Source organism: Odontesthes bonariensis, chromosome 18 (assembly GCF_027942865.1).
Source record: "Odontesthes bonariensis isolate fOdoBon6 chromosome 18, fOdoBon6.hap1, whole genome shotgun sequence".
In the NCBI taxonomy this organism is placed as follows: domain Eukaryota; kingdom Metazoa; phylum Chordata; class Actinopteri; order Atheriniformes; family Atherinopsidae; genus Odontesthes; species Odontesthes bonariensis.
The window spans coordinates 26,667,474-26,685,523 of NC_134523.1; the positions used below are offsets into that span (position 1 = coordinate 26,667,474).

Here is an 18,050-nt window from a genome sequence, read left to right on the forward strand (position 1 = left end):
TTTAAAAGTAAACACATACATTTCAGTGTAACGTATGTTTTTCGCTTACACCACCGTCTGATAAATCCACTGAGATATTCAAAAAAACAAATCTCGCTCCTGTTTACAACCGAATCTGCCAAAGAAACATTACGTTTTTAGGTTTTAGTCCATATAAATCCAGTTTATATGTATAAATTCATATATTTAAAAGTATACTGGAAATAGAATGTGCAAATAGTAAATTCGGCTTATTATTTCCAGTTTTTTGTTTTATTTTTGTGATTCAAATCTGGCAACACGGCATATTTTTCTCAGTTATACTTTGAGCAGTTCGTTTTTAAATGTTGTAATTTTTATTTAAATAATAATAATAACAGTAATAATGGTAAGAAATCAGTGTTCTTTTCTTTTGAAGTTTATTTTTCCTTGTTTATTATCTTATGGGGTAAGAGCTTCATTTCCGTTTACGCATGTTGTCATGGCAACAGACCGTCCGTTTGTGGACGGAAGCAAACGCAAAGTCAGCTGCAGCTAGCCGATTTATCAAACCGGTTCTCCGTTCAACACAGCTTTGAATTATACGTCTATCATCGCATTAATGGCCACTTACCGAGTAAGTATTTTCGGGTCCACGTTTTGCATTTATGTGCTACATTTTACATGTCAACGTTTAGATTTGATCTCTTATGTAGCATGTGCTAACTAGCTAGCTTTATTTGAATCCTGGCGTGTCTGGAGATGTCCTGTCAGTTTTTATTTTGTGTTTTTTTTTAATCCATTTAAATTGTTCTCCATTCAGTTTATGTAGGTATTTTACTGACAGGATAAGTATGTGTCGCTAACTCGTGTTTCTCACTTTTCAGGCCTCAGACTCAAAGCGAGAGCAGTTTAGAAGATACCTGGAGAAATCAGGTGTTATTGACACTTTGACAAGCGGTAAATGGGCAGGAATTTCATCCAAATCATCCATTGAATTAGTTTTTACTGTTGTATAGTTTCATTAACGCATTTATTTTGCAGTTTTAGTGGCACTTTATGAAGAACCCGATAAACCGAACAATGCACTCGAGTATCCTTTTCTGGGTTTAGTGTTTAAGATTGCAGTTCAGGTCCTGACACCCTCAAGCAAAAGGTAGATGAAAATATTGTTTTGAGGTCATCTGTTAATCTTAGCTCTAACTGAGAGGAAACAGTCCAGGTCTTTAACGGCTTTCAGCAAGCTTTAGATCCAAGCTTTGGAGAACTGTTCGGTCCTTACCTGCAAAGATGGAACCATTGCCATCCAAGTTGCTGTAAGCTCTGTCCCATGACAGTTCTACAAACCCAAAATTGAGAACAGAAACACATGGACAATGCACATCAAAGCTTAAAGCAAACAGTGATTCAGCATTGATCCCTTAATGTGATTAAATATTTGTGTAAATACTCAAGAGTGGTGCATGACAACGGCCTCAGAGTCATAAAACTTAAGGGAAATAATGATTCTGAGATGTGATACTCAGCGCTGATCTCCTCAGGTGCCCAAACCTTTGCCTGCCTGCACACAATGAGTTTAGATGGGAGTTATTAAACTGTCAGGTTGTTGTGTTCGCCCTGTGTTTCTGTTGATGTGAAACTGCAGATGAGTCGACCTTAACCGGCGCCACAGCTTTGTAAAGCTCCACCTCGGGGCGGCGGGGTTGGACCCCGCGGACGCTGAGGGTCTCCGTATGGAGCTGGCTGATCTACAGCAGAAGTGCAGCCTGCTGACGGAGGAGAACAAAGAGCTGAGGAACAGGGTGAGCCGCAGCTGCCTGACGATAGAACTTCCTGATAGGTCCTCCTGAAACCTCTAACTTCCTGTTTCATGTCTTCTCCCAGCTGATGCAGTACGAGCCATCGCCTGACGAGGCAGCGGACGCGTAGAAGGGTTGTGGTGTTGCTTTTTTTAATGGTAAAAAAGAAACAAAATAAAAAACCGTTAAACACTGGCCTTGTTTTGTATAGGATGTAAATGTTTATTTCATAATAATGGATGTACAGTGAGCACGGAATCACTGTCAGTCTGGGTTTTATAATAAACAACTTTTGCTCATGAATCAATGGTTGTTGTTCTTCATATTCAGAATACAGAACACCTGTTAAAGTCCTGATCCACCCTTAGTTTCCTTATATATTTCCAGGAAATGAAACACGTTCAAACATGAATCTGAACCCAGAATCTGAGGCAGAACCAGAGTTAGTTCGGTTCTGAGCAGCTTTAAAGTGAATATCTGCTCTGAGCTCCTTTCTCCTCCAACACAGCCTGAACCCTCTCAGACGAGCTTTCTGTCCTTTCTTTAAGGAGTCTTCAGGAATAGTTCTCCAGGCTTCTTGAAGGACATCCCAAAGCTCTTCTTTGGATGTGGGCTGCCTTTTCTCCCTGTTTCCCTTCCTTAAGAACGGCTTCTTGACAGCCACCCTTCCATGGAGCCCATTTCTGATGAGGCTTGGGCCAACAGCAGATGGATCAGCTGAAGGTCCAGATGCATCTCTCAGCTCCTGTGTCAGGTCTTTGCTGGATTTTTTCCTCTTTCTTAAGGACATCACTTTCAGATCCTGTTCATCTGCTGTAGATAGTTCTTTAGGCCTGACACTTCTTCTTCTGTCCTCCACTTGTCCAGTTTCCTCAAATGTTTTAAGGACACACTGCACACCATGCTGAGATATGCCAAGTTTTCAGCTAACAGCTCTTTGGGAATCACCTTGTTGCTGCAGAAATCCTGTTTTCTGTCTGTCAGACTTTTATATTCGCTGTTTTTCACAGATGCAGCTAAAGAAATGGGAACAAATCTTAATTCCAGTCTAAAACCCACAAAGAGTTTCTAGATTATTCATTTCTGGTGGCATAAAACAGTTTAATCATGTAATTTATATTAATTGTTCCATAATTAGTCATTAGATTATATATTATATTCCTTTTTTAAGCTTTAAATTGAATCTTATTTACTTTTTCTTGATGTTGACTAACATATAATATTTATTATTGTCTGTTTTTTTCCTACTTTCCTACTTTTAGACGTGATAACGTTCATATTTTTGGGATTAGGATTTTTTTAAAACTGAATTTCATATATTAATTTGACTCTTTTGGTAACTGAAAGCAGTTTTAACGTAAATGTACAAAAAAGTTGAAACTATGAAGCAATTTTTCACAGATGCAGCTAAAGAAATGGGAACAAATGATGTGTCTGTGACAGGCTGCTGGGAACAAGGTTCCTAAAGATCCAATTTAAAATGGCTTCTTTGCTAAGTTGTCTGTTCTGTGTGGACACAAGACTGGTTCATCCCTTGAGTTAGGAGCCTTTTTCCTGCCTGAATGGTTCATAGCTCAGAGTTAAGTGGCTCAACAAAGAAAAAACAAGCATGATGCAGAATTTTCAGTTTCATCCTGATTAGTATTTCCTTTCATGTTCTGTTCTTTCGACTGTAAATATATGCTGTTTCTCAAAATCTTCTCTTAAAATGAATTGGATATATTTTAGTTTTTTTATTGTTAGTTGCACAAACAGCTGTGGAAACCTTCGGCAAGTAGTTTTGACACTTTTGGAAACGTCTTTAAAGGTTAAAAGTAGATTCATCAGTGTTTCTAATAACTGTTTGGTTAATGGAATGTTTATAATATTTACTTTGATATTCATCATATTGATCTGAATTCAGTCTTTCAAAATGACAATAAAGTGCTAAAAATACATGAGCTAAAATGTAATACAGGAATAGAAATCGTGTGTTGATTTGATGTCCAAAGAAAAACTCAGAAAGCTGGAGATCGATTGATCAGGACCAGGAAACAGAAAAAAATGAGGACTGGATCAGGAGTTTTGCACAGTACTGTCAATTTATTTTTTTCAGACGTGTTGGATCAAAATAAACTGCACGACGGAGCATTAAGTAAAAAAATTATTTTTACACTAAAGCAAAACTTCAGAAGCTGGTGCAGAAGCTGGTGCAGAAGCAGGTGCAGAAGCAGGTGCAGAAGCTGGTGCAGAAGCAGGTGCAGAAGCTGGTGCAGAAGCTGGTGCAGAAGCTGGTGCAGAAGCAGATGCAGAAGCTGGTGCAGAAGCTGGTGCAAGAAGCAGGTGCAGAAGCAGGTGCAGAAGCTGGTGCAAGAAGCAGATGCAGAAGCTGGTGCAGAAGCTGGTGCAAGAAGCAGGTGCAGAAGCAGGTGCAGAAGCTGGTGCAAGAGGCAGGTGCAGAAGCAGGTGCAGAAGCTGGTGCAAGAAGCAGGTGCAAGAAGCAGGTGCAGAAGCTGGTGCAGGTGCAGAAGCTGGTGCAGAAGCTGGTGCAGGTGCAGAAGCTGGTGCAGAAGCTGGTGCAGAAGCAGGTGCAGAAGCAGAAGCTGGTACAGAAGCAGAAGCAGGTGCAGAAGCAGAAGCAGGTGCAGAAGCAGAAACAGGTGCAGGAGCTGGTGTAGAAACAGGTGCAGAAGCAGGTGCAGAAGCAGAAGCTGGTACAGAAGCTGGTACAGAAGCTGGTGCAGGTGCAGAAGCTGGTGCAGATGCAGAAGCTGGTGCAGAAGCAGAAGCAGGTGCAGAAGCAGAAGCAGGTACAGAAGCAGGTGCAGAAGCAGAAGCAGGTGCAGAAGCAGAAGCAGGTGCAGAAGCAGAAACAGGTGCAGGAGCTGGTGTAGAAACAGGTGCAGAAGCAGGTGCAGAAGCAGAAGCTGGTGCAGAAGCAGAAGCTGGTGCAGAAGCTGGTGCAGGTGCAGAAGCTGGTGCAGAAGCTGGTGCAGAAGCAGAAGCAGGTGCAGAAGCTGGTGCAGAAGCTGGTGCAGAAGCAGGTGCAGGTGCAGAAGCTGGTGCAGAAGCTGGTGCAGAAGCAGGTGCAGGTGCAGAAGCTGGTGCAGAAGCAGGTGCAGGTGCAGAAGCTGGTGCAGAAGCTGGTGCAGAAGCTGGTGCAGAAGCTGGATTAATTCAGACAGACGCATGTAAAAGTGTCTGTTTACATAACAGTGTGTCAATTGACTAAAATAAATTCATTGATCTGTGCCTGAGTTTTCCATTCCCGTCCAATCGGTCTGCATTCTGCCGAATCAATCAAAGGTCATTGTGGAAACTCTGAAACCGACCTAGAACTGTGAAAATAGTGACTGTGTTGATGTTTGAACGCTTTCTCGTTTTAAATGGGACAGGAAAAAGTTCCTCTCTGGGCTCCATTAATCTCTAACCGTGACCCCAGCAAAGGCTTTTTGTGCTGGTTTCCGTGTCCTTGAAGGAAGTTGGGGGTCAGTTTTGTCCGCAGGCTTCAGATCTGTAAGTCATTCGGGGCTCGTCTGCTGCTGACGCTGCTCGCTGCCGACACTCTGCGGTTTGGAGAGGAGGCGATGGGGCTGTTACTCTCCCGGCTGTGTTGAGACACCGAGCTCAGCTCCCCCGCAGAGTCCGGGCTCTCGGGCCTGCCGGGCCTCTTGGGCTCGGACTTGGACAGCAGCCGGGCCCGGGGCCCAGCGCTGCTACTGCGGGGCTTGGTGCTGCTGCCCCCGGGGTACGAGTCTCCACTGTCCGAGCAGTTGCCCTCCACCACCGTGGAGCAGTTCCACGGTGGACTCACCCTCCGGGTCTTTCTTGCCACGCCCGACAGCGTGGGGCAGGAGGAGGCGTCTGCCGCGGGCAGGGTGGGGTACTCTGAGCTCCTGCACTCCAGGTCGTGGCGGGGCGAGGACGGCTCCTCGGGCTCGTCCTGTTTGTCCACAGGAGGCGAGCGCGTCTCGCTGCTGGTGTTGTTGGAGTTGCTGTTGTGCTCCGTGAGGCTCGGCACGCCCTCCTTGGCGTCCTTGTGGGCATCCGGCTTAGCACCGGGGTTGCCCTGGATTGGGACGAAGGCAGAGGAGGCGCTGAGGAGGGGGTAGTTGGGTCCGTTGCCTTGCTTCTCCATCAGTAACGTGTAGCCACAGGGCGCCGTGGGAATGGTGCTCTTGCGTCCCACAGAGGTGCCGACGCAAACCTGTTGCCCCACCGAGTCCTTCTTCGACTTGTTGACGTAGTAGTCGTCGAGGTCGTCCTTCAGGTGGGGGTAGTAGTCCAGGAGGCCCTTCTTTATGCTCTTAAAGCTCAGGTGCATGATCTCCAGCAGGCTGAGGAAGAGCGAGATGCAGGCGATGGCTTGCATGAACATCATGAAGACGGATTTCTCCGTGGGCCTGGAGACGAAGCAGTCCACCACGTTTGGACACGGCTCCCTTTCACACTTGTACAGAGTGCTGAGGCGGTGCCCGTACAGGACGAACTGACCCATCATGAAGCTGACCTCCACCACGGAGCGCGTGACGATGTGAGCCACGTAGGTGCACAGCAGGGAGCCCCTCAGCGGCGCTTTGTTCAGCTTCCCCTGCTCCACCTGCCTCATCTCCTTCTCAATCCTCCGCTTCACCTCCACCATCTCCGCGTCCACCACCTCCAGCTCGCGGCGCAGAGCCACTTTCTTGCAGTGGCGTTCCTTCTCAATGGCGCGCAGCTGGTAGATGGCGTGACCCATGTACACGAGGGAGGGCGAGGACACGAAAATCACCTGCAGCACCCAGTAGCGGATGAGGGAGATGGGGAAGGCTTGGTCGTAGCAGACGTTCCGACAGCCAGGCTGCTCCGTGTTGCAGATGAAGTCCGACTGCTCGTCGTTCCACACGTCCTCCGCGGCGACGCCCAGGACCAACATCCGGAAAATGAACAGGATGGTCAGCCAGATCTTCCCGACCATGGTGGAGTGGATGTGCACCTCCTCCAAGATCCCTCCGAGGAAGTTCCAGTCTCCCATTTTTTTTTCTTTTTTTAAATCTTATCAGTACTGTAAAGAGACACAGAGTTACGACCGTTAACTCAAGAGTTTAAAAATCAGGTGAATTTACAGTTCAATCAGTCATGTTTTCATTACAATCAAAGCAAATCTGAAGAGATTTATCAGAAGTGGAGATTAAACTTTCAACTTTCAAAAAAAGACGTCAGTCAGTCACTGAGTTTCACCTTTTAATCTTTATAGAATTTAAGTTTCCTTTCACCTTAATCATTGATGGCAATGAAAGTACGTAAAATGGATTTTTTTAGTAGTTTTCATGAAGAAATGTCACAAAGTGCTTTAAAAACACTGAAATAAGAGCAACAGAAATAAAAACAAAACGCCTGATAGTGAATACTGTAAAAGAACCTCACTAAATGTAATAAACCATTTATTAGCACTTCTGTCAGTTTGTATCTCATTAAATCAGTCCAACCTCTGTCAGATATCTACAACATATCTATAATATTATTATTAGTTAGTAGTAGTATTTTTACTAGAATTGATATTATTATTGTTGTTGTTAATATACAATCATTGTAAATATTTATAATTTTTTTGAGCTACTTGACTAATTTGAATTTCCCCCATTGGGGGATGAATAAAGTATTTTTCTATTCTACAACATTTCAGGGTGCATCACTTGATCATGAAGTTCTTTCTTAGTCTCACCAACCAGCCAACAATGCAACCAGACTTAGAAAGATCCTCTTTCTGTATTAAATATGCTCTCATTCTCTTTAAAGTAGAGCACCGTCTGCACTACATAAATAAGAAACTAGCTAAGATAAATCCAAGGTGTCGCCACATCAGACCACACCTTCATCCTTGAAAGACTTCTGGAAGCCGATCTTTGTGATGATGCCTTGCAACCGGATCGGTCTGCTCCCATTGGGCAAATTGATCGTATTTCTCTCCCTGTGGTTATAAATCCACGACGCCACACATAAGGTGTACCAGAGGCAGAACCATCACAACCTGGTTCCCCTTCAGAATTAGAACCTCCTGTGATTCCAGCCTTCCTTCTGCTTAATTTCACCTTTAATCCACCTTTGCTGCTGGTGAGAACTGATCTCTGAGGCAGGGACGATATTCAATGTATGTGGGGTTTATTTATTGGTTTCCTCCTCTGGAAGGGGTGGCCCTGCGGGGAGTTACGGTATTTATGATAGTTTTTACACTCTTCTAAACAAAGCAAAGTACACGTGCAAAGCCATTTCAATTACGCTATTTACTGCCGCCCGTGTTTCAGATATCTCCCACCAGGAGGAGACCTGGGCCAGTCCAGGACTGGCTGGAGACTGGGGTGGAGCAGTGATTTTAAATGTGGGGGTGTTCCAGGGGGGGCACATGAGCGCCACATGAACACACATGAAGACACGACGCTGAAGTTGGCATCCAATTCGCCAGCCTCCAATTCGCGAATTAAATGGATGGGCATAAAGGGTCATTTCACTGCATTTTGATCGCCCTAAACTAGGTCCTGTATGGAAACTACAATAGTTACACTGCTCAAATCTGGATGGAATTATTCTAAAGAGGCTATAGATTCCTTAAAACCTTGTTTGGGATTTGTGAAACCTTTTTCTGATTTGTAAAAATGCAGAACAGGGACATTTTACTGGATTTTGATCGCCCTAAACTAGATCCTGTATGGAAACTACAATAGTTACACTGCTCAAATCTTGATGGGATTATTCTAAAGAGGGTAGAGAGTCTTTAAAACACATTTTATGATTTGTTAAAACTTTATTTGGTCATTGAAAAGTCAAAAAGGTGAAATCATCTTTCTGTAAAAGTGGGGGTGTCGAAACACCCTGAAAACACACCTGGAAACGATGGGGTTCAATCCGCAGCTCCCTCCTCAGCTGGTGTCAGATCGGATGGATCCAGTCTTCACTTCTTCTTCTCCTACTGTGAAGAAGCGAGAGGAGCGTTAATCATCCTCACTGTTCGATGCCTTTGTGACACGACTGGGGATTTCTGAGGATATTTTCTTTTTGGACAGCTGATCAAACTTCATCTTTTACCATTTTCAACCCTTCACTCACAGTTTTAGGTGCCAGCATGATATAAATCACACTTTCATTCTTTTATCCCATTAAAGGCAATCTTCCTCCTCTTCTTATCCAGCCTTGCGGCACGACTCGTTAAACATAAATATGCACCTTTATTTTGGATTATATAATTGGATTATAAGAGTAAATAAAAAATAACTGGGAGATAAATGAGGCTTTACAAAATGTCCTGTTCAGAAAAACATTCATAGATCTCCAATAAACTCACTTAAATGTTGTAATTTGCAGAATTTCTGCCTTTATTTCACAGCCATGTTTATTCATTTCATGAGCAAATTAATCAAAGTTTCCATTCAGTTTAATCTGAGGAAGCAGGCGATGAGATAAAAGCTATCTGAGAAACAGTTTAACATCTAATAACTGTTCAGTTAAAAGGATCAAACAACATTCAAACCTGATAACATGACTCAGAAAACAGTCAGTCCCATCAGGGAACATTTAAGTCTTTTTTTCATTGTATTTACGTACTTTGGATTGATTAGATTATAAATTAAAGGTAATAATCATCCCACTTCACCCGTCGTGATGAATAGAGAGCGATAATTGTAATTATTTCAACAGAAAGACACTGAGAAATGGTTCAGGAACCTTCCCAGAGCTCATGCATGCGTTAAAAACGAGTTAACTCACCTTTCATCTTCAGTAGGAATCGGTTAATCCTGCCGACCGCAGTCCGACGATCTCATTTCTATCCTCACAGTTCAGGCTCAGTGTTGGTCAGAAACAAATGATCCCCGTCGGCTGCAGCTGTTGACGACTTATAGGCGGTGAAAGACCAAAACAATCGATGCCGTGGCCCTGCTCTGCTGCCATTTACCTCGCAGCAGTTTGGATGGACAGCCTGCCGGTCATTAGGGGTGAAATGGGCATGAAACTATCCAGCTTGCTTGGTGTCAGTTTGAGGTTGAACCCAGAGGACCCTGAACTTTGTGGATCCTCTGAACTGAAGCCTTCAGCAGGGCAGAAACTGGGGCATGGGGTTGACCCATTTGGTGGAAAATCAGGACCAGAGAAAACCTCTGAGAGCAGGACAAGCTTTTAACAATCGAGGAGCTGATATTTAGGACTGAAACGGACGCAAATCTTAAATTAGAAGAGGTTGTTAACATAGAAACATAATTAACCGAGGATTAAATATACGGTTCATCAGCTTTAAAAGAAGGTCTGAATAAACCTTTTGATTGAGTTTAGTTTCCCTTTTAATAAGCTCAGGTGCGATCCTTCACAGTTCAACTTCGCAGTTAAACATGACAGGTTAGGAGTTACTGTGGTGGTGGGGGGGGGGGGGTTAAGATGGATCAAGCTATCCCTAACGAGAAAATAATGTACAATCTAAAACAAAGACCAGTTAAATTTGAGGGAATATGGGGTAATCTGACTGAGCATCTGAACACAGCGGACATAGTTGACTAAAGGGCCACACCAAAACCAGATCTAGCTGCTGACTAGAGAAACTATAGACTATAAACAACTATTTTTAGACTTTATTTGGCTTTTCTTTTATATTTATCTATGTATTTTCAGTATGTACTTCTCTTCATGCGTTTTATTATATTATTTATTTACTTTGTTTTGTGTGCCCATTTTATGTTATGATCCTATTGTATTATAATTTGTATTTAAGTACATTTCTGTAGACATAAATACCAGTATTGGGAAATGGGGGGGAGGAGATATGTTCAGAATGAGTTACTCAAATACTTGTCTTGAATACGGAAAAATCCAATAAACAGAATGTGTTAAAAAAAAAAAAAAAGATGGATCAAGCTGTCATTCAGATAAAAACATCCCAAAAACTTAGACACAGGGACACTAACTGTTATCATCCTACGGTAAAGTACTTTCAGTGACCCAAACTCCGAAAGAAAATCAGTAACAAAGAAGAAAATCTGAGGATTTCTCTTCAAACACCAGAGTGTGGCTGGACTCTGCGGCCCAGAAGCAGGTGAGGAGGTGGGAAGCGCTGCATCATGACCACCCCCATTATTTATCTCATTAGACGCCGTGTGTTGAGCCTCCATCGCACTTGTTTGACGTCTCTTTTCAGTACACTGATCGATGGGGTACGTCCGATTTCACGCCCGGCTGCTCCTTTGCTGTGAAGTTAATTTCACTTGTTCCTGCCAGCAGCCGTTCCATTAACAGGAAATCAATGACGCCAGCTGCAGACAGCGCCCGTCTGTTTCCATGCAGATCCAGCGCCACTCAGACCCAACGCCTCCACGGACCAGGAAACTCTAGGTGCGCTCGATACACGGAACTTCAGCTGGAGTTTACAAACCAAAGCCACACGCCGTTTTCTTATACTGAATGTTATCAATTTATTACTCAAAATAACAGATTCTTCCTACTAAATGGTAGAAGATGGGGAGGATAAAACATGCAGTGACACAAGTCGTTCTGAAAAACCATCGACAGTCGCAGACGAGCGACATCGGACGCAAAATACAAAGCAAAAGGTCGTCTGAAAGGTCCTACTGGTACAGAGAACGCCACAGAAATAAAACAAATGTACAGCGGACAGTTTTAAAGGACCCACAGCATCACTTTGGTGCCTTTAAGCACCCAAACTCACGCCCTGACAGAACTGCTTTCATCCCCCAGGAGGCCACAGGGTCTCGTTCAGAGACTAAACCAGCTTTAAACGACTCGGAGAGAAGTCACCACATCATCTGCGTAGGTTCGGTGTGATGGTTCCAGCTCCCCAGAAGGTGAAGCCGAGAAGCAGACCGCTGTGGGAGGCGGCGAGCAGTCAAGTCAGAGGAACGTGATCGGTTCTTAATTTGGTAAAACACATTAACGCACGCGGCTTCGATTCGCCGACAGATCGTTTCCTAAAATACTGTTTTTGTTTAGCGGGTACGAGCAGTGCAGGGAGATGAAATGATCAGTAACTAAATAAAAAAAAAAGAAAAAAAAAAAAAAGGAAAAAAGTCAACATATTGGCGGGGAACCGCCGACAGAAACCAGCATCGGTCTGGGAAAACTTCACAAAACCACTTTATAAAACTGAACCACAGAGCGGCTCTGCGGCGTCACATTCATGAAAACAAACATCTTTGACCGGCTCGGCTCCGTCCGACGGGGGAGGCGGGGTTCTGCTTAGCGTCCTCCGGACTTGCGCCCGGCCCAGGACCGGGAGCGTGACCGGGAGCGCGATCTGGATGCGGACCGGGACCTGGAGCGCGAGGGCGTATGCACCCGCCTCACTTCTTCCTCGGTGTAGTGGGAGGCGGACGGCGGGTTGACGGTCTCCCGCGGCGACGCAGATCGAGACCTCTCTCTGGACTCTCTCCGAGGGCGCTGCCTGTATCTGACGACACAGAAGACACAAAAGCTCAACAACCTTTTCGGACTCAGTCGGTTCCAGGCCTGAACCCGAGGGCAGGAACGTGACATTATTGTGGTCATTAACTGGTGTTTCCCTGTTCCAACAGGTATCCTTTGGATGGTGTTACAGTGGTTTTCCCCCCCTTTTTGGTCTTCTCAAACCCCAGCTGGTGGAGGCGGATGGCCACCCTTCCTGGTTCTGGTTCTGCCAGAGGTTTCTTCCTGTTCAAAGGGAGTCGTTGCTCTCCACAGTCGCCTCAGGCGACTTCAGGACGGGAGATTGGACTGAAGACAAGTTTCGGTGCAATCTGTCGGTTTCCTTAGCTAGGAAACCGTTTTTGAATTGGCTCTATATGAATGAATTGGATTATTTTATAAATAATTATGATTACAATGAATTGAATTGAATTCCAATTGGCTTGAATTGGACTTTACTATTTAAGTGCCTTGAGATGACATTTGTTGTATTTGGCGCTATATAAATAAAACTGAATTGAAATAACGGGTTAAAACAGCACAGGAAAGCATCGGGGTCAAAGGAAGGTCGTACCTGTCTTCTTCACGGCTTCTGCTTCTTCCTCTTGCGTATCCCATCCGTCCACGAGATCTACAGAGAGAGGAGTTATTTTCCTTTTCCTCCTCAAAGATGAAAGCAACCGTGTTTAGAGAAAAAAAAAAAACTCACTCTCGAGGACTCTCGGATCGTCTGCGCCGGCGCTCGTAAGACGGGCTGCGTGATCTGTATCTGTCGTAGCTGCGGCTGTGGGATCGTCTGCGCCGGCCGTCGCGGTCGTCATACCGAGAGGATCGGCTCGGAGAATGCCTCTCCTTCGCTTTCATCTGATTGGGTGCTGAGAAAAGGAGTCAAACGCCACAAACATTCGATTCGAAACTGTCGGACTTAACTGACAGGCTCTCAGAAACAGTTTGAGATCCAAACACAAGTGGAAAAAACATTTTTATGCAGAGTCAAATGCTGTGTTCGAAACCGCATACTTCTCCTACTATTCCTACTAACTTTAACCTTTTTTAAGTTCCCGGATGCATACTAGATTCTCCGAAATGTTGGGTATGCATCATGAAGTTCCTACTCATACTCAAACTACCCAAGATGCAACGTAACGCGACGTTGCCGATCTTCATTTCCTGTCAAAACGGCAGTTTCAAGCTAGCTACAACGAGGGTAGCTTCACTTCCTGTTTTCAAAACAAAAGCACCAATTGTATCGTAATGGCTTTCTCTATGATAAAAGGCAACGGGTATTTTATTTTGTGAAAATAACCGGAAGTGCGTTGCTCACTGCGGCTAGCTTTAGTAGCGCCGAATTCGTGGGAACAAAATTGTAAATAGCCGGTATTTTGTCAGGTTTTCAACACGTTGGGGATCTAAACGACTACTTTCTCGCCTGAAAAGGTTTAAATGTTGCTAAAGTTTACAGAGTTTAGAGCTTAAGGGAAATCAGCTTCAGGCCGGCTGATTTCAGCTCGGGCAGGAATGAAATGCATTGTGGGTAAACGCTCTGCATACTGTCTGATCGATGAGTATGCCGTATGTAGTATGTAGAATGCGGTTTCGAACACAGCCAGAGTGTTTGATGCTCTGAACATAAGCACCAGCGGGTCACTTACTCTTTCTGTCACCCTGGGCGAACTGGATCTCGATCTGCCGGCCACAAACCCACTTCCTGTCCAGGCTGTGGAGAGCATCCTCTGCATCACGCACATCCTCAAATATGCTGAGTGGTTAAGGGTTTTGTTTGTTCTCAGCAAGTTCTCACACAAGTTATATATATAAAAAAGACGTTTCCACACCCAAACGTGTCCGTTCCTTTAATTACCTTCACTTAGATGCATTTCTAAACATTCTGCTGGACCTGCGAGGTCCAGTTTTTAAACGACACAACAGAAAAAAGGGTAGTTTTACTGCAACACAGGTGAGAAAGAACAACAGAAAAATACACGCTCGGTTGATCTTTGTAGAGATTAAAGATGAAGCAAGCGTTTCAAACACATCAACCAATCGTCTGAGGGATCACCACAAGAAATATGCCAACAAATCAAACATCAATACTTGATTAAATTGCTTCGACCACAATTAAAAAGTCATCAACGTCACAGGGAAAGCTGATTTTGGTGTCATGTCAAATTTGTGGGTTTGTCTTAGGAGGATACAAATTATTCAGACTCGTTACCTTTGCCCATGCTTGACTTTGAACTTCATCTTGATCTTTACACTCTTTAATCGACTCCCAGAGACTCTTGAGTTTCCTGCTCGCCTTTTCCTCTTAAACCTCTTTTCTTTTCCCCATTCTTTGCCGCCATTTCCAAGCTTTTCCTCTTCATGCTTTACTTTCTCTTTTCAACCTTTTCCCTCCCTCTGATCCTGCAGGTCTGTGTGTGACTTGTCTTTACAGCTACTCTATACGGGTCTTTGTAACTCTTTGTGGCCGGTCCCACAACTGGATGCTTTTACATTTTCTGAAGCAATAACAGAGAAATATTTATGTTAGATATTCAATCAAATGATGTGTTGAAAAAAATGAAAACATAACAAAAATAACATCACCTCAGCTGAAAGGAAACTACAGCTACTCGTTAGCAGGAGAAGACATTAAAGACACGTTGGGAAAGGATATTGAATGTATGCAAATCCTCTTGATTGACGTGTATGGAAGTCAAGTGGGATGTAGACATCTACTATCGGCCCATAGCGGCCAAACTCACGCCGCAAATCCTCAGGCCTGAACACCGTAAATACAAGTGTGACTCAACTGACCATTCATGGGCTTCTCTGCCTACATCATCTACACCAAAAACAGCTGGAAGAGCAGCTTCTAAGTACGCTAAAGGGACAGTTAAACCCAAAAACACTTCAGTTTCCCACTTACCTGGAGTGTAATCCATCTGTTTGTTAACCACAAGACAAAAACAAAACTGAACCGAGCAGCAGAGTGTGAGCTCCTTTCTCTTCCAACACAGCCTGAACCCTCTCAGACGAGCGTTCTGTCCTTTCTTTAAGGAGTCTTCAGGAATAGTTCTCCAGGCTTCTTGAAGGACATCCCAAAGCTCTTCTTTGGATGTGGGCTGCCTTTTGTTCCGTTCTCTGCCAACATGATCCCACCCTGCTTCAGTAATGTTGAGCTCCGGGCTCTGGGGAGGATTCATCCCTCCATCAGACCTGCTGCCACTGATTTTCAGCCCACTTCTTGTGTCCTTTGGCACAGCTCAGCCTTTTCTCCCTGTTTCCCTTCCTTAAGAACGGCTTCTTGACAGCCACCCTTCCATGGAGCCCATTTCTGATGAGGCTTGGGCCAATAGCAGATGGATCAGCTGAAGCTCCAGATGCATCTCTCAGCTCCTGTGTCAGGTCTTTGCTGGATTTTTTCCTCTTTCTTAAGGACATCACTTTCAGGTCCTGTTCATCTGCTGTAGATAGTTCTTTAGGCCTGACACTTCTTCTTCTGTCCTCCACTTGTCCAGTTTCCTCAAATGTTTTAAGGACGCACTGCACACCATGCTGAGATATGCCAAGTTTTGAGCTAACAGTTTTTTGGGAATCACCTTGTTGCTGCAGAAATCCTGTTTTCTCTCTCTGTCAGACTGTGTTATCTTTGCTGTTTTTCTCAGATGCAGCTAAAGAAATGGGAACAAATGATGTGTCTCTGTGACAGGCTGCTGGGAACAAAGTGCCTAAAGATCCAGTTTAAAATGGCTTCTTTGCTGAGTTGTCTGTTATGGACTGAAAATGAGTGAAAAAGCAGAAAATGTCCAAAGATAAAAAAAAACTTTGAAAGACTTTCAGAAAGCTGGAGAACTATTGATCAGGACTACTTTAAAAGTTAATTAATTACAGAAATGATGACTGGATCAGGACTTTTGCTCAGAACTGGACATCTTGCAAATTATATTTAAAGGTTTAGAGGCTTGTGGACATCTTTCTGTGTCCACTGATATTTAGGACATTTAGAAAAAGCTTCTCGTCCCACTTTGCTGCTCTTCTGAGTTTAACTGTCCCTTTAAAATCTGCACATTAACACCGTTGAAGTAATGAATCTGTAGACACGAACGTGACTGATGCTCAGCTCAGGTTACATTTAAGGCAAAAAGGTACAAAAACAACCTTCTCAGCATATAACAAATATATGTTGAGATTACTGACAAAAACATGCAGATCAACATCAGCGTTCACATCGAACGAGGAAAACAGACGTTTTTCAAAGAATAAATGTTAGATTTTCAGTTACTCTAAAGTGTGAAATCAATGCTGCGAGACAAACATATAAAACTCATTTAAATCGATTCTGATCACTTATTTATATATAGATGATGGAATTCTGTCAGACCAGAGAAGAAACATGGATTAAAATGTGAGCTGTCCAAAAGTTAGATATCACAACATGAGCCGTTTAATCCTGAATTATTCAGATTCTTCCATGTGGGAAATTATCCTTCAGATTTCCTTAAAAATAGATCAAATAATGGATAATCATGGAAGATTATAACTGGATGTTTTAGGAAACAGTCAATTAAAAACAGGTATGAAGAACACCAGTCGTGTATTTTGGTCATTTAATCGTTCAAATTATTCTTTTTTCTGGGGGGAAAACTCTCGTTTTCGAATGTTTTTGGTGATTCTCTGAGTGGGAAAAAGGCCCCAAAAAGCCTAATTTCTTTTCAGTTATAAGGAATATTTATTAAATGACTAATTTGAAATAAGTTGGTGATTTTTTAGGGGTCCATTTGTAGAAAGAACAACACCTTCACACCTTAAATGTTTAACTCAACCCTTTATTTCTCCTGGACCGAGGGACTCACTAACTTTAGTCATTTTTTCATTTATATTAATAGTTCTAATAGTTTTTATCTCATGCCTCCAAAATAAAAGTATAGGTGGACATTTAAGTTTCTGGATAACCTAAAATAGTATTTTGAACGCAGAAGGAAAGACATGAATGTTATTTCTGATAATATTACAGAGATCATGGTCAAATAATGTCAATGTTTTCCTCATAATCTCTTAATTTATATATATTATTATGAGAATTATGAGTGTAAATAACCCACATTTTTGACAAAGCCAAATAAGTAAGTTTAAATTGTGAAACTAAATAGTGACATTGATCATCATCATAAAAGTCAGTCATAAAAAGTCAGAATTATAACGGTTTTAAAGGATGACTAATTGAACAGAAACGTGTTTCCTTATTAACGTTCAACGGGATCAGCAGTCATGTTAGCTGCATAGGCTAAATACATTTAAATCAAAATTAAAGACAGGATTTATAACATTTTAGAGGCATTTCTCCCGAAGAATTACCAACATATTCCGATAAATATTTTGTTTGTTAGCCTGCGTTAGCTTGTTAGCACTGCTAGCTTCATTACAAATGAGACAAAAGGTAGGAGCCAGAGAACGGAAAAAAAACCAAAAACAAATTGATGATGTTCAAGTTTAAATAAAGCCCGTTTACAGTTACAGCTGATGTGGTTCATCTTTTTTACTGAAACGTTTCGCTGCTGGTTAATATTCATGCAGGTTAACGCTAGGCTAACGCTAACTGCGACGCTAACACGGACAGCTGCCAACAACATTAATGTGTTAGCATACGATTTGTGGATTCGCAAAGCACCCACCTGGACTCATCGGAGATGTTCCTGACAAACAAAGACGAGTTTGGAGGCCTCATGTATCTGACCATACAATTCCACACTCAGCAGAAGAAAAATGTTTCTAAAAGAAATCTGCCGAGGGGGAAAAAAAAAATATGCTGCGCATGCGCACTTCCAAGGCGCCTTTTAGCTCTTCTTCTCACAACAACAGAGCCGCTAAACTCCACAGCGCCCCCTGCAGCTTTAACATGATACGACAATCAGT

General features: G+C 43.2%; 3 protein-coding genes across 4 annotated transcripts; 1 reads left to right on the top strand and 2 right to left on the bottom strand.

Annotated features, from left to right (window-relative positions):
- Positions 1-459: 459 nt before the first annotated feature.
- Positions 460-2,060, top strand: mycbp (MYC binding protein). Its single transcript, XM_075449999.1, has 5 exons — positions 460-595; positions 846-918; positions 1,003-1,051; positions 1,631-1,760; positions 1,843-2,060. The coding sequence occupies exons 1-5, from the start codon at positions 581-583 to the stop codon at positions 1,885-1,887; spliced, it is 312 nt and encodes a 103-aa protein (XP_075306114.1). The 5' UTR covers positions 460-580; the 3' UTR covers positions 1,888-2,060.
- A 2,786-nt stretch (positions 2,061-4,846) lies between these two features.
- On the bottom strand, positions 4,847-6,831 carry gja9b (gap junction protein alpha 9b). The gene has a single exon (XM_075449157.1). It carries the CDS (start codon positions 6,748-6,750, stop codon positions 5,245-5,247), a length of 1,506 nt encoding a protein of 501 aa, XP_075305272.1. The 5' UTR covers positions 6,751-6,831; the 3' UTR covers positions 4,847-5,244.
- A 4,311-nt stretch (positions 6,832-11,142) lies between these two features.
- Positions 11,143-17,978, bottom strand: srsf10b (serine and arginine rich splicing factor 10b). Of its 2 annotated transcripts, none has more exons than XM_075450449.1 (6): positions 17,810-17,978; positions 14,810-14,916; positions 13,805-13,906; positions 12,862-13,027; positions 12,727-12,783; positions 11,143-12,153 (listed from the first exon to the last, which is right to left on the bottom strand). In XM_075450449.1, exons 1-6 carry the CDS (start codon positions 17,872-17,874, stop codon positions 11,949-11,951), a joined length of 702 nt encoding a protein of 233 aa, XP_075306564.1. In that variant the 5' UTR covers positions 17,875-17,978; the 3' UTR covers positions 11,143-11,948. The 2 variants fall into 2 exon arrangements, with proteins under 2 accessions (XP_075306564.1, XP_075306563.1); XM_075450448.1 differs by having other exon boundaries at positions 11,143-12,159.
- Positions 17,979-18,050: the final 72 nt, after the last annotated feature.

Coding starts and splice junctions, on each gene's coding strand:
- srsf10b (XM_075450448.1), bottom strand. CDS start 17,874: ATGGTCAGATACATGAGGCCTCCAAACTCGTCTTTGTTTGTCAGGAAC. Junction 13,907..14,809: donor AGGATTTGCATACATTCAAT/ATCCTTTCCCAA, acceptor CACTCAGCATAT/TTGAGGATGTGCGTGATGCA. Junction 12,160..12,726: donor AGAAGCCGTGAAGAAGACAG/GTACGACCTTCC, acceptor CTGTGTCGTCAG/ATACAGGCAGCGCCCTCGGA.
- gja9b (XM_075449157.1), bottom strand. CDS start 6,750: ATGGGAGACTGGAACTTCCTCGGAGGGATCTTGGAGGAGGTGCACATC.
- mycbp (XM_075449999.1), top strand. Junction 1,052..1,630: donor AAACCGAACAATGCACTCGA/GTATCCTTTTCT, acceptor CCGGCGCCACAG/CTTTGTAAAGCTCCACCTCG. Junction 1,761..1,842: donor ACAAAGAGCTGAGGAACAGG/GTGAGCCGCAGC, acceptor GTCTTCTCCCAG/CTGATGCAGTACGAGCCATC.